The sequence below is a fragment of the Hetaerina americana genome, unplaced genomic scaffold, assembly GCF_022747635.1.
Source record: "Hetaerina americana unplaced genomic scaffold, ioHetAmer1.1.p SCAF_7, whole genome shotgun sequence".
Classification (NCBI taxonomy): Eukaryota; Metazoa; Arthropoda; class Insecta; order Odonata; family Calopterygidae; genus Hetaerina; species Hetaerina americana.
The window spans coordinates 73,496,584-73,513,095 of NW_027287316.1; the positions used below are offsets into that span (position 1 = coordinate 73,496,584).

Here is a 16,512-nt window from a genome sequence, read left to right on the forward strand (position 1 = left end):
GTGCTCCAAGGGGTAAGGCACCAGTCGGTGCTTCAAAATTGAATGAATGACACATGTGCGCAAGCTATTTGAATGTCATATCCAACACACAATGACAGTGTACTAATTTCAACACGAACATTTATTGCTTGCTTGGATATTCCTTTACATGCTGTTGCTCTGTAGCTATCAGTGAAGATTACAAAAAAGACAATATTTCTTACATGTTCGAGTATATTAACTTTTTGCGTCATGGACATGGGTTATAAATCCAATGAACTCACACTGCTCATTGTAACAGGGGTACTCCCTCTGAGTCTGTCAGCCTGATTTATAAATATTTCTCTCTCAAGAGGCCATATCACAGATAATCCTAATCTTCATTATCTACACATCATGAATTTTAATATTAGAAACAAGTTAATAAATGAATACAGGTGGATGACTCATTCTCATTGGAACTGGGAAATGGCATATATTTTTGATAAATTCTGCCTCCACCAGCAGATGACTCGCTAAGTCGGAGTGGGATGGTTTGCCGTGAAGGAAATTTCTCCCGTGTTCATCCGCTCTCGTTCGGAAGGATCTCCTGGTGTGCCCCACGTACGTATGATCACAATCACTACATTTTAACTTGCACACTCTACTTTTTTCCAATTTATCAATCCTGTCTCGAACACAGTTCCAAAAATTTCAAATATCTTTTCCAGAATGGGTACGATTATGCTTGAAAGGAAACTATGGGGGCTATTTTGTCATAAAATATTGAACAAGTAAATATTAGATTCTCTACTCCAATCGTGACATGAAGAAAAGCAGTGTTAGAATTCAACCAATAATTATGCTGTCCATATTAAATGAGTCTGTAAACACAAATCTGTGGAAAATAACAAACAACATTAATTTAATTATCAAACAATTCCACAAAGTGAAACCTGAAAGTGTAAAGTATATTAATAATTATGCTCCCTCAATTAATGGGCTCCGAAGCATTAACTTGCACAATTACCCCTGACTATACCCATTTCCATTTATTCCCCAGTTTTATCTTCTTGTTTAAAAAAGAATAATAAAAATATCTGTATAACTCCACTACAGCTATATACTCTGCACTAACATAATTGAAAATCAGAAATTCACTGCTGGAGAAAATCTCTGCAAAACTAGCATTTGAGGATGAACATTGATATATACCTTTCCTTTAGAGGAGGGGAATTGAGATGAATTAGAATAAGTAAAAACAAATGATACGGAGTACTTAAAACTTTCTCAAATATCTCATTTCATCAGATATCTTTTATTTCAAACACAAGAGATAGTTTATGAAAAATATGTGCCATTAGTTCCAATTGTCAGAGCAGGATAACTCCTTCAAGGAATGCGGGACGCTATAGATCACCTAGCATTCCTCGAATAACGTTCAATTAGCTAATGAACAAGTGTTTCCAATCCATTCCCCCCATTTTATTTCCTTGACCCACCACGCAATTTCTTGGACCTTTTTTCCCTAGTTATTTAAATCCCCTCCCCTTGATCTAATTTTCCCAGGAAAGCAATACCATTAATTGTGATTGTGACTGCAGTGGAAACTGTTTTAGATGACAATGTATTGTAAAGACTTAAAGAGGATAATGTAATAATTAAAAGGACAATGCAATGTAAAGGCTCATGGGAACAATGAGACCTGTTTTACTATTTTATGTGATGGGCAAAACCTTCCTCGGAAACCCAACACCATCATTCTCCTGTCAAATCCCAAACTCCTTCTCTCAGCCCCCATACCATCGCCCTATGACCAAAGGTATATACATATATATATTGAAGGCAAAACTTGATAAAGTACCTGATGATGATACTAAGTATTGTAATCTGGGTTGTAAACTATAAAAAATGAAATGGAATTAATATAGAAGTTTTTTCTTTCCATAATGGATAAGTTTCACAAAGTCAAGCCTGAAACTACGAAGTTTATTTTGTATTTACAGTTGATGATCGGTCTATTTCTCTACTTCTAATCAGACTTAATTGGAGCATGAAGGCACAGACACAGTGACTATATAGTCTCATCAATAATACATATATTAAGCTAGCATGTACGCAGAGTTATCAGTATTAGGGATATTAATATAGATTTTCCAATATTAGTTGCACTTCAGGCTGGCCAATCATGACTATTAAATGGTTTAGATCTCCTACTCAAAGTTTTACCATTGTTGGTCTGCCAGTTGACACAAAATGATGCAAATGTAAATGAGAAGGATGTCAAATTTAAATTAACCCTTAACCTCAAAGACAACTTCCAAGAATATTATTATTTTGGTTATAGATGGAGTGCTCAAGTGATAAGCTCATGCAGTTAAATTTGTTAATTTCTGACAAAAAGTTTTCGGTTACCATCGTACATATATAAATGACAAGTGTATTCTATAAAAATGATAATAAAAAAATTGACTTGATTACCTCAGTTACCTTACAATTAACACCTATCACTGTGGCAGTAATCAATTATGTATGGATGGAAGCAATGTCGGATTAGTTGATTAACTTATCATTGTGTTAGGGGATTGAGGGTATTTTATCATTACATAATTATGCCCAAGAGGTTTTTCAATTCCCAAATTTTAAAATCTACTCTCAATATGATTTATTGCCAAATTTTAAAATATCCATTTACAATAGTGAACAATATGTTATTATGCAGAGAGTAATAGAGATACAATCTTAGAGAGAGGAAATGAAATACATATAAGGATAAAAACATTGAACCCATATGTAATGGACCTCATAGGGAGATAGCACACAATGTTATTGAATATCTCCCACATGGACTCATTTGGCTGGATAATGATTTTGCTAGCATTTCAGCTGTCCAGCCAAATAGATTTACTTAAGAGCCGACTTTAGAATCCCCTGTGTATCACCAAAAAAGTCTTCATCACAAGTTAACATGGAAATGTGAAGTCCATGCCTGACATTTAAATATTACAAATAGATGCTGAAAATTAAGATGCCAACAACTTCTTCCATTAAAAATCATTACAATAAAAGTCAATCATCACCTTCGCTTGGCCCCATTTTCTCAATTATGAACTTGACAACTATGCTGCAAAGGAAACAGTTTCCTCACAATTTATACATGCCTTTGATTGGAGCTTGTGGAAAGAGTTGAAGGGACAGTAATAAAATGAATTAGATAGACATTCCCACAGGCAGGTGGAATCAAAGATTCACTTCCCCCTCCCCACATACACAAATCGTGATCACAACACAAAGAGACCAACAAATGAATACATATCTCTATTTTACAAATTCTACCTCCACATTTTCATGGCTGGTGTACCTATATCTTCCAAATTCCCTTGTAGCAGCACCAGGGTAATGGATACATGTTGATAACATTACAATAATTAACAATTGTGCAATTATCCCTTAAACTACATTCAGAGATAAAAGTATTTCCAACTTGTACACAGATTTACATGTCATGGATATTGACAATGGATATAAAATTTGAGATACACAGAGTGGTTAACACAAAATGCAGAAATGGTCTGTTGTGGCTCCTAATATAGTCTTAGATAAATATTTATACATCACACAAAATGATAAAAACAAGAAAACTGTAATCAAAAAATCATTTTTTTGCTCAGCAGAAAATTACATCCCTGCATGAATTTTTCAGATCACACAAAATGACAGTTTTGGTTGGAGCCACTCATCAACTCCCCTTTTCAATGGCAGCTCTCTCACAACTTACCTCAGGCCCTCACCAAGATTTCCCATTAACACAAAAGTGAAGATATTCTCAAAACTCCTCTCCCTCCCCCATCCTTTCACTGGTTGGGGTCATTAGCAGTGTTGCAATGCCCTCCCACCCCATAATTCTAATTATGATTGGGATGGCATTTGTAACCCATCTGTAGACAGGACGTCACTGAAACTTTCTATTGCAGCAATAAAAAATTCCAGAAATGTCCATCCTTTTAATAGATAGAAGAGGGCAGGCAACTGAACCTTATTATCGTTTCCTGTTGGGTTCACCGAAGTTTCTCCTGACCCTAGATATAGGTTGTAAATACGATAAAAAAATCATATTTTTCCCTTCTTCTGTATCTAAATTCAGTTCCATACCAAAATTAGGGGAGTGGTGGGTGACTTTTAAAAGAATCTATGAGCAATGTTTTCATTGGGATTTTTTTTAGTTGTGGATTTTTTATAAAATATATATAGCTCATTTATAGATTACTAGTAACTATATAGTTAAAACATGACTCCATTTTACGTAAAAATTCACCCCCCTATTAAGTGGTTGACATTGGTGAAAAATGAAAACTAACATCTTGTTAAAAGTTTAAAATATCAAATTCAACCTAGTCAACAATTATAAAAAAATAGTGTAAAAAAATAGCTTGCTTGAAAATGGGAACTTGGAACTGGGACAATTTAACTTGCACAGGGACAATTTAATTTGTATGCCAAGCTGATTGTTAGGTTAAAAACAGACAGGAGTAATGCGCTCTGATTTTTGGTCCTTTATCATTGGCAAATACTAACAATTTAGCTTTAGAGTTTGAGATTGATTTTAAGGTTAATCTCGAATAGGTGGGAGGAAAGTGAAGAATGGAAATGTGAGTCAGGAAACGTTTGCTGTTATATGAGATCAGAGTGGGCCTTTACTTAGCCAACATTTCTTGAAGAGGTTGCACCTAAGGACATTTTAAAAGTTTGATAAAACTGGAATTTTTTATCACACTCAGGAAAAGATGTACGCATTTGAAAATGAGCAGTATTCTGGTAGGGAAAAATTAATTGTCCACTGCACATTAAAAGGAGATATTTTAAATATTCATCATGTATACATGTACAAAATGTTTTTTATGAAATTTTTAAAGTGTAAGATCACATAGTGAATACCTTGAGTTCACTTGTTTAATAAATTACCGTGTTTTTATATTACAAATATATATTTGTCAGGGAATAAGGGGGTATAAATCCCCATCCAAGTAATTGAAAATGGCAGAAAAATGGTTTCATAAAATTCATTTGGGACGAAATTTGGTTAGCATGAAATGCTTGGACTGGTCCTTAACGATTAATTGTCCACTGGTTTCCACTTTACATCATTTTAAATCAACTAGAAACACCACGGACATACCATGAACATCTCCATTGATGTAACTAATCAAAATATCAACTCAGCAACAACCACCAGATTTCTTTTTCGCTGGCTCTGGAGACATTTTAAGTCTCATTGTTTCTGATGATTTCTTGATTGATACGTGATGAGTTGTAAGTATCTACAAGAAAGCAAAAATTAACAACATCTATCAGGATAAATTAGGTTGCATCATGATTGATTTTGGGCATTCTCTAATATGTTGACCAAACTCATTTTATGAGTGACTACAATTGAGAAAAACATTAAAACAATATGCATGATTGAAAAGGGGTGAAGTAAGAGCGGATTGATGGATTCACATTCCAAACCTAAACATCTACGCAAAAATGCAGACTAACCTTTCCCACCAGCTTCTCTAACATGTGCACCACAAAAGTTCTTTCATCTGCACTTGTTTCAATAAATAGGATATTGTTCTGCTTGGCAAATGTCAGCCCTTCTTCTCTGGACACTTCACGAACATCCTTCACCAAACAGGTAAAACAATGATTCAGAAAGTAATTTGATAAAGGCACTATTTAAAAATCAAGGTGTAACTATTACATACAAATACGTTCTTCAGTATAAGCAGTATTTATTGTGACTAAAGCATTATTTGCCATATAAATAATCAATTTTTCATGCCATAGCAACTACAAAAGCCACCAGAAAAGCACTTTTGTGCGAGTATTGCCATTAGAGTGCCTATACTACATGCTTAAAATTTTGTTTCACCATAATCACATGAGTCAGTATATGCTATTGCATTGATGTTTCTCTTCAAAAATAAAGATAAAGCAGCTGAGTAAGACAAAGACATTAAGATCCTCAGCTGTGCAGGGCGATTATTTCAAGACAGTCAGATCAAAAACACCCTTACCAAGTCAATTTTATTTCCAACCAGAATTATTACCATATCTTCAACGGTAGAAAACATTTTGATTTGATTCAGCCATGACCCAACTCTTATGAATGATCTCCTGTCGCTGATATCATAAACAAGGATAGCACCGTATGCATCACGATAATAAGACTGTGCGAATGACTGATAACGTTCTTGACCAGCAGTGTCCTAAAGTAAAATGAAAATACATATTTTATTCTCACTGTAATAACTAAAAATTATTAGACATCAAAATCCAAGTATTCACAAAGGTTTTTATGCTTACAGAAAAGAGAAGGGTATCAGTATTTAAATTTATTTCTACGCATACTGAAATATTATGATAAAAAGTTCATGGATATTAGAATTACTTTAGACCTTCCCTAAATACTTTTTTAGGTGGAAAAAAACTTAATCAAATTCAGATATATTATGAAAAATCTGAGGTCACTTCCTGGCTCCTCCAATTCTCACTATCTAAATAGTATACATTCAAAATTTTTTATCGTTGCCGAGTAGAACCTTGGAGAGGTAACAAATATATGCCTTAAAAACAACGCAAATGCCAAAACAGAGATTGACAAGGTGAAGTTAATTCTGTTCATCATTTATTGATGCCATGGAAACATCTTTGCAAGAAGATAACCAGGTTCAATCAAAGTGATGGGATAAATTAAGAGAAAGAGAAACAGTTCACATCTTTGGGTAGTATGTTCGGCAAAAAAATCAGTAAGAAACTAAGAACATCAAGAGAATCCAACAAGGTTATCCTGAATTCATGCTTAACGAAAGAATCCTAAGACATGCTTACACTCCCAAAACTTCCTCCTCTGCAGAAACTCACCCTGGCCTAGAGTCTCAGAGATCCATCCTAAAAAACCTCTACCCTATCTATTCTCAAGAACCAACCAACCTTTCTCCCAAATGTCCCTCCATTACTTTCAAACACCCCGCCAACTTATCAGATCTCCTCAAATCAACCAATCCACTCATTAGATCCTCTACCCGTCCTAAAGCCACTCCCATGCCCAATAATGAACCAAGATGCAAAACACCCTATTTTCAAAACCTAAACCCCATCTGTCTCCCACCTGCTTTTTAACTCTCTCCCATCAATTCCCAACTCCTCGTGCACCTAGAGCAATGCCCTTTACCTTCTGATGTGGAAATATGCCTAGCCTTCCATATTGGACAGTGTACCACACCCCTAAATATTAGAATTAATAACCACCGTGCCTCATGCGAGAATTCTTCCCTGATTGGGATGCTCCCAATCCTAAAACATGCCTCTGAAAACAACACTCCCCTTGATAAATGCTATAGTGTCTCCATTTTAGCATCCCTCCCACCCTCTGACCCTACAGGCAAACTTAAAACAATAGGACCGGAGTATATCTACCTCCTTGATTCTCGGAATGAGCCAGGTATTAATATCAGACACTGATTACCCCAATCTCCATGTTTTCATCCCCCTTCACTCCCAAAAATCTTCCATATTAATACCACACTTCCAAACCTTCCCCTCCCGAATCTTACCCTGCCTTTCCCTTCCATCCAGCATCCTTGTTCTTTCCTATTGAAACCTTCTCCTCTGTTCCTTCTCTCCCTTAAGAATGATGGATAGGCCACCAAAAATTCGGCATACCTGTCAGTTTCATTTGTGTGTGTTCCTCCGTGCTTTTGTTTGCTAGCAATAACTGGCTTCTTCGTTTACATTATATATACATATATACCAGGTAAAATATGCACGGATTTTTGAAAATTCAGATCAAAGGCTTGGACTTAGCCTCATGAAGGGGAGAAAGTGCATGATTTGCAAAAAACATGAAGCCTTCGACCCATTTCAGATAATATTTAAAGCATTGACAAATGAATTGGGAACAGAAGGATATGTATAAAAAAATGCACACCTGTGGCATTGTACATTCTTGGCAAACTTTCTCTTTTCCCCCCTCAGCCCCAAAGAAGAACTTTTTCCTACAAAGAATGTGCCAGGTAAGAAGCATGTAATATTGACTAATGGAGGGTATTGGAACACACAGGTACGCAATGGGAAAGTTAGGAGAGCATGATATGCAGAATCAAAAATGACTAAGGGGAGTGAGCGATAGTTTTGCAGGGCAAGGAATATTTCATTTAAACTAACATTTTGTTCCTTTAACGCCTGTAACATTTTTTAGAGTAACAGGATGTCTCAATAGCGCTGAATCACTCAGCCGAATATCGAGGGATTAGGGATTGAACATTGACTATTGACATAGAACTAGAAACAGCATCATCAACTCACACGTCTTCCCGGGCGCAAATGCAGATTTGTATTACAATTTCTTTGTTTAGAATAATTATTTGGTGTTCTACTGTTTAATTTAGGTTATGGATGGCACACAAACATACTATCCCTACATTTTTTAAACAATCTTTTCGTCACTTGCTTAATGTTCTCCTCTCTATCACAGTCTTATACATTCTAAATTCAAAAGGCTAACAATGAAAAACTCAACATCTAAATGTAAATAATTGAGTGAAAATGGTAGAAAAAAGGTAGATGAATACGGCAGAAACAGCTGTAAAGGATAGCACATTAAAAATGGTAAAGAATAGAGAATTTAAAAACCATGGGTAACATGAAAAATGATTAAAAGGATTGATGAAGAAGAAAGTGAAAAAAATTGATTTGAAATGGAGAAAGAATGCACAGAGAGCCACACGAGAAGTTAATAGAGACCAGGAGAGTTAGAAGTACAAGAGAAAAAGGTAAGAGGATTTTCAGGATTCGGCAACAGAAAAACGAGATCTTCCATAAGAGATAAGACCGGGAGTTATGAATAGGGCCTCTAGAGATTAAGGGATAGAAAGAACAATAAAACGAGTGTTATGGTGAAAATATTATATTAGGCAGGCCGCTTTAGAAATAGACAAGGAACGTGACAGAGACAAGAACAAGAAGGAAAAAGCACTGAGGAAGATGAAGTCAAACGAAGAAGTGGTAAATGATAGTAACTACACAGCATACTTGCATGTTTAGAGAAAAATGGAAGGAATCAATTCTTGGGATTTAAGCGGGGTATTTATGGGGAAGAAATTTGGCGCAAGAATTTCCTTGGGTCAATTTTGATTCCCATCCTTAAAAAGCAGTATACCTAAATTCAAACCCGTTTACGCTAAGTATAATTTAATACATAAGCAATAATACCTTGTGGTAATTTTTTACCTGTAGCCATAAAATACTATTGAAACGCCTACACTATCCAACGTTTTCCCCGGAGATAGCATATTTACATAAGTACTAAGATCCTAGCAAAAAACTTTGTTAAAATAGTCATCACCAAGTCGGAGAAACATATATGTTTGACCTCTCTTCCAAGCGAAAGCAACGACTTTCCCAGGTGGTCTCAGATATCCTTCAACGAAATCAATAAGAATCTTCAAAACAAGGACTGTCCAATCCGCAACCCACCCACTCAACAGGTGCAGCCACCTGTTTGTTTTCAAAATGTAATTGCTTGAAAAAGTCATTTGTTGTTCGAGCTCGTCTAACCAGCAGAAATAATAGCAATTAGATTCCAGCTTAATAATTAATTCATTTAAAAAATTACATACCCATATTTCCAATGATATATCCCGACCATTAAGTGTAATTTTCTCCAAGCAAATGTCAATGCCAATAGTCACATTTACATTCTTTCCTGGGTTAATTGCCTTTACTAAACTATTGGGAATAGATAAGCAGAGGTATTAGTCCCCCAAAACCCGAAACAGGTTCATAAATAAAAGGGTTCTGAGCATACGTACTTGAAAATAACATTACCTTGACTTGCCGGTGCCACTTTCCCCTGCTAATATAATTTTAACTCTTCCGCTGGAGTTCATTTTAATTTTTATAAGAAAATAAATCCGAGAACGCCACTCAGAGACTAACGGCAACTATCCTTTCAGTATATCTACATGTATTCATACTATTGTGATTCCCGACATCTATCCGCTTCAACTATTGGTCGGATTCGATCGAGATCAACTGGACCAACCGCGGTGAGCCCCCGTCAGGGAACGCTGTGATAGCCCAAAATCGTTCGGCGGTCATATTGAAACACATTTAGAAATAAGTACAAAAATAGGATTACGATGTGTTGAAAAAAATGAAGAGATATTTCTTATATTAGCTACTAGTAATAACCCCACCAAATAATTTGGTAATGTAAACTATCAAAAATCTTGGAAGATATTCCTAGTAAATAGATCGTCTGTGATGGTTCTCCCAGACTATCTTACCAACATCCTCTCGAAGGGAGAAAAGCTGTATAGTAACTCCCTTGACTCCAGTTCACGGGTATATAATGATCAAGGTAGCTACGATTTGCAACCATTTCTTACTGAACGGCCTTAATTTAATTCAAATTAGTAGCAGAGGATTCCCTCAATTCTTTTCCAAATTAAGTTTCCTGAAGAGAAAACGCAAATAATTCATGGATCTTCAATCCATGAGCATACTGCATCCACAATTTGATGACTTCAGCATTGTAGCTCCCAGGCTAATTTTTGGATGGACACAGCCTAAAAATTGTACAAAAATGCATTTCCTTGCCTCTCCTACCAAAAATCGAAACCTTTAATTGGCACATACATTTAGCCCCCCTTTAACTCTGTACACTTCCTCCCTTCATTTCATCCAACATACCTATTCTTTTCCTTCCCCTTCCTTAGTAGCATAATGTTCTCTTTTCCATCAGTCTTCAGAATACCATTGCAAATCAAAATATCCTGTATCCATCTTTCCCACCTCCTTTGGATTTATCCCAATGATCTCCTAGCCCACCATGCATAGTAGCACTTCCTCATTTGTTTTCCTTTCTAACCACTTCATCTTCTCCATCCTTTGTAACACACTTTTCAAAAGCCTCCAATCTACACCTATCATCATACTTCGTTGACATTGTTTCCACCCAATACAAAACTACACTCCATATCAAGGTTTTAACAAGCCTTTTCTTAACATCCTTACTCAATGTCCCTGTCATCAATTCTCTTCTCCTTGTGAAAGCTTCTTTGCCTAATGCAATTCTGCTCTATATGTCCCTACTACTTCGACCATTCTGGTTCAAAACACTTGCAAGGAAGGTAAACTGTTCTACCTGCTGTATTTCTCACCCTCTTTTACACTTAGCTTAGCCTTTCTCCTTTTGGAAAACCACATAACCTTTGTTCTATTTATATTAATTCTCATCCCATATCTATCGAACCTGCTCTAATAGAACAGTTGACGTATCTCGGTAGTGTTTTGGACCAACACGGTCAAAGTAGTAAGGACATAAGGAGAAGAATTGCGCTAGGCAAAGATGCTTTCATAAGGAGGGGGGAGTTGATGACAGGGACGTTGAGTAGGGATGTTAAGAAAAGACTCGTAAAAACTTTGATATGGAGTGTAGCTATGTACGGCGCCGAAACGTGGTCATTGAAGCAGGAGGATAGACGTAGGTTGGAGGCTTTTGAAATGTGGGTGTGGAGAAGAATGGAGAAGATGAAATGGACAGAGAAGAAAAAAAATGAGGAAGTACTTGGTATGGAGGGCGAAGAGAGGGGTTTGTTGGGAGAAATCCTATGGAGGCAGGAAAAGTGGATGAAAGGGTATTGACCGGCAATGGGATGTTGAAGACTGTAATAGAGGGGAGAATGTTAGGCAAACGAGGAAAGGGAAGGAACAGGATAGGGATGTTGGATGGGATGAAGGGAGGAAGAAAGTACTCAGAGATGAAGTCGGGTCTGATGCAGAGTTGGATACTGGATTTTGTATTTTGTTAGGAATCACAAAATATTTATTTAGTAGTATGTCCATCCAAAGACCTACCTTAACAGGTAGATTACCTAATAATAATAATAATCTATCGCACTGGATTTCAAATTCACTCAGCAACACTTGCAACCCCTTGGCTGACTGACAAACTAAAGCTTGGTTATCAGCAAACCAGCTTTTATGAATGCTTATTCCAATTTTCATTCCTACCTCCAGTTCTTCCCATGCCTCTTTTTACCATTTCTTCCACATAAATGAGGTCTGTCCGAAAAGTATCCGACCTGCGTTTTATTATTATTTTTATTGAGGGTGAGGGTGTTGTGCACTACGAATTTGCTCCAAGAGGTCAGACGATCAACAAAGAATATTAATTTAAAGTTCTGAAAAGATTGCATGATGCTGTGAGAAGAAAATTACTGCGTTTCTAGTCAAGTGGTGACTGGCTTCTTCACCACGATAATGCATTCATCGAACCTTGTGCAGCAATTTTTGGTGAAAAACAAGGTTGTACAGCTTTGCCAGCTTCTGTACAGTTCCCTATAGAGATATAGCTCCCTGCGACTTTGGGATGTTCCCAAAATTGAAAATGGTGCTCAAAGGAAAGCAGTTTGATGACATCGAGATGATTCAGAGTAATGCGACGGGCGAGCTGAAGGCCATTCCAAAATCTATGTTCGAGGACTGCTCTAAGATGTAGAAGCACCGCTGGGAGCATGCGGTTCAATCAAATGGGCACTACTTAGAAGGATGCCACTGCCCGGATGACCAAGATTAGCCCCAATGCAGAGATATGAATGCAGGTCGGATAGCTTTCGGACACACCTCATACGTTGAACAGTGCAGGTCTACCTGTAAGTAGGTTTGGACACCCCTGTCTAACTCCTCTTCCCAACAATGCCCATCCAGAATCTCCGTCCCTCAATCACACCTGAGCAGCCACATACTGAGACACGTACAGGTAAATTGAGTCTACTCCTATTTTCTGCAATGCATTAATTTATTCTACCCAATTTATTCCATCAAACACCATTTTGAAATGCATGAAACAGACAAAAGTATCCTAATTGTATTCTATTAGTGACTCATTACTGCTATGGCATCACTCGAGCCTCTTCCATTCCTGAACCGAAACTAATCATCTCCTTCAAAATCATTTATTTGCTTGCCCTTCATCCTCTTATTTATGATTTTAAGAACCACTTTAGCCATGTGCAAAATCAAGCTTATTTTTCTGTATATCTAATATATATTGATCGTTTACCTTTTTTGGAATTGGCACAAACACTGATCTGACCATATCTTCTAGCGAAATCCCTCCCTCATATATGCTATGAATTATCTGTCTTATTTGATTTCATTTCTCTTCGTGCCCTATCTATCTTGGCATTGAGTAAGCTTGGACCTAAGCTATCCCCATCTATGTCTAACCTTGCTGGCTGAATGCCTTTACCATACAGTTCTTCTATGCATTCCATCCATTTCTCTTGGATCTCTTCTGGTTGAACTGAAATTTTGCCTTCCTTCTCTTAGATTGTTTGCAACAATCTTCCCTTCTTACTTCGTGATAGTGCTTCAGCTGACTGTATGACGCAACTATTTCTCCCTCCCTCAGTTAACTTTCCATATCCTCGTGTTGCATCTTCCACCACGCATCTTTTGCTATATTTGTTACTCATTTCAATTTATTATTTAACTCCTTAAACTTCCTTTTACCTATTTACATTCTTCCATTATCTCTCTTCTTCCTCATAAAATCATCTGTGATCCATAGGTTCCTTGTCCTTTTCCTATTGTTTCTTTTCCGACTTCCGACATACCTTATTTGATGTTTCCATTTTTCCTCTAAAGGAGCAGCGCTTCATTCTCACTCATGATTTTCTCCACAGTCTGCTGATGCTCCTATCTTTTCAATCTTATTTCTATTTACCTTCCATTTATGCTTAAGTTTTTCATTTTGAAAGTTTGGTCGAGTATCAGATATACCTGGTGGCTGAATGCCGTTGAGGTTCGATCACGAGGCTTTCACAGATGGTGCACCACCCGTAGTCATGACACAGTCCCACCCGCAGTTCTTCACTTAGGTATTTTTTGAAACGTATGGTGTAAGAGTGCCCACTCACACTAATCCAAGGAATGTTTCCATTTGTGGCATGGGGAGGAGGGAACTCCTGTAGTTACCAGGTGGAGCACGTTTCCTTGTTTAAAAGTAATTGATAAACTGGTGTGTCAGTAACTGCAAGCAGCATTGGAAGCCAACCATTAGAATAGGTACTCATGAGAACTTGTCAGGGGCGAAGAAAGGCATTCACTTTTGAATTCTTTGAGTTCAAATCTAAGGTGCAGCAAAATTGAGTGCTGCACTCACTGCCAGAGTCGATATTTGAAACAATCGATGAGTGAACTTCGGGGAAAAGTGGAGTTGCAGAAGGTAAAGGCACACTGCCAAGTAGGGATATAGGTTGCAGAAAGTTGAGGAACTATGTGTTATTTAAGGAGATGCTCAATAGAGCCCAACATTTGTACAGTATTCCATTTGGACACCGCGTTAGCCAAAACAGCATTCCTATCATATACCTTTACACAAGATCCACCCTAAGGTATTTCATGCACTAAGACTTCCTTAACTGGCATTGGCAACATTTACCTCAGACCTACAGAAATAATGCCTCTTTCATAACCTTCACCACAATCGATCCACTGTTTGGATGAACTAATTGAATTAAAGTCATTTTGTGACGGCAGAAGCAAAATAAGTGTCAACTTGATCCTAAAAATATGAAACTAAGATTAAAGATGCCACTTTTTCCAAGAACGTTAATGGATCAGAATAACAGTCCAATCATGGTAGGAGGAAAAAGTACTTTGGGTCAAAATTAGTATGGTGCTTCTTCACCTGGCAAAGTGGAGGGTTAAAACCCATTACAATGTCCCAGTATGCAACATGTTAAGCCCGTGGTAAGAGAATGAGAAGCAACTGAACCAGGCCTCAATTAAAAACCATTATCAGACCAATTTGCTATCCCATAAAAATCCAAGGTATCCTAGTTTGAAATGTCACACCTCAAGAATGATAGCTAATTCTTTTCTACATTTCACAATAGATTGGACTTCCAAGTTATGTCACCACATTGTAGGGTTACACATGAAAAAAACATTTCCTTTGAAAAACCAATAACTTTGGATGCTCAATGATCACACTACATTTTATCAAACTAAATTTTTATATCAGATAGGTGAATAATATTTCAAATAATTGCCTGGAAGAATAATTTTATAGTAGTTAAATTAATATCCAATTTCATTACTTTTGTTTGATTCTATACTATCTTCATCATTCAAGAGTTCAACATTTTATTGAACTATTGCCAATGAAGAGAAGCCTGTTTATGAAAGAGACAAATCTGCAGAGCTAGTTATTCAATCAATGCATGGTGATTTTTATTTTAACTTTACTTTGAATTTTGGTACATCTTTCCTATAGCAACTGGATAGGGAAATAACAAAGTTATTGATTAGTGCAGGTGTGAACCGTGCCATGGCAACTTCGGTTGAGTTCTAAATCCCTGAAGGATCCATCTGAGATGTCTTAAGACACTGAGGGAGCATTTAATATTGGTATAGTGAAATTAGCAAAATGCATTATGAAAAATATCACACGTTACAATTTTTTATTTATGCACTACAATGAGGGGAAGTGTCAAACTTGTGAAAACCAGTTTTAAATGAAATTTACAGCCTTAGGCAAAGACAGTAAGACGCCTTAAAGGATCACCAAATATGGATAATGTACGTGTTCCAAGATTAACAAGATATATGTATCATTACAAAGGTATTCCCAACAAATAAAAAAGTATACGTAGAAAATACAAAATTCATATCAAGAGGACTAGTTTGTCTGTTGCTCACATCCTTGATTTTGCAGTTTAATTAAGTTATTTATTAGAATGATTCATTCATGATTAGACGCAGATGGCAGAACAGATAGGTTTAAGATGTTTTTCTGAAAACAATTAGAGACAGTAACACCTTCTACTCATATCAAGTATAGAATAAATAAAATCATTATTGTGTGTCAATAAACAGGTGTGTATATTTTAATACATGTCCATGCATCTTTGTGTATGCATTATTCCCAATACAAATTCTTGCTAATAATTAGTGTATGTATATGCATGTGTGTACATTATATATTAACATACATAATATATATATTTAACATGTGTGCATTTATGTTATAGTGTAGGATTATGCATGTGTGTGTACACAGATATGCATATATATACTTAAGGTTGTCAGGCTATATTAAACAATGATCATATCACTTTAGCCCTCGCATGGACTACAACCTAGACGTGATGTTTGGGCAGGTGCGTTCCTATGATCCTTAGAGCTGTGTTGGTGGGAGCAGCAATAATCACTTCTTGTAGGGTCACCCATGTCAGATTGGTCAAAGGTTAGGAGCCAGGCTAAAGGTAGTCCACGTAGCATCTGTTCCTCTGTGGGGTGGCCATCGAGTGATAGTGTCATGTTAAAAACACTATTGAGGAAGGCAACGAGAAACCACCTCAATTATTATTCCCAAAACTTTTGCGATGGAAAGCAAGGAAGAGGTGGGGGACTATGGCTTAGAATGACTGTGGGGAATTCAAAAAGATGAGGCAGGGGTGGCATGTTAGAAAATAGAATGCAGAAGCAACAACTGGA

At 36.8% G+C, this 16,512-nt stretch overlaps 1 protein-coding gene across 1 annotated transcript; it reads right to left on the bottom strand.

Moving 5' to 3' along the window:
- Positions 1-2,616: 2,616 nt before the first annotated feature.
- Positions 2,617-10,019, bottom strand: LOC139696749 (ras-related protein Rab-18-like). Its single transcript, XM_071595589.1, has 5 exons — positions 9,829-10,019; positions 9,621-9,729; positions 6,018-6,209; positions 5,497-5,622; positions 2,617-5,276 (listed from the first exon to the last, which is right to left on the bottom strand). The coding sequence occupies exons 1-5, from the start codon at positions 9,888-9,890 to the stop codon at positions 5,175-5,177; spliced, it is 591 nt and encodes a 196-aa protein (XP_071451690.1). The 5' UTR covers positions 9,891-10,019; the 3' UTR covers positions 2,617-5,174.
- Positions 10,020-16,512: the final 6,493 nt, after the last annotated feature.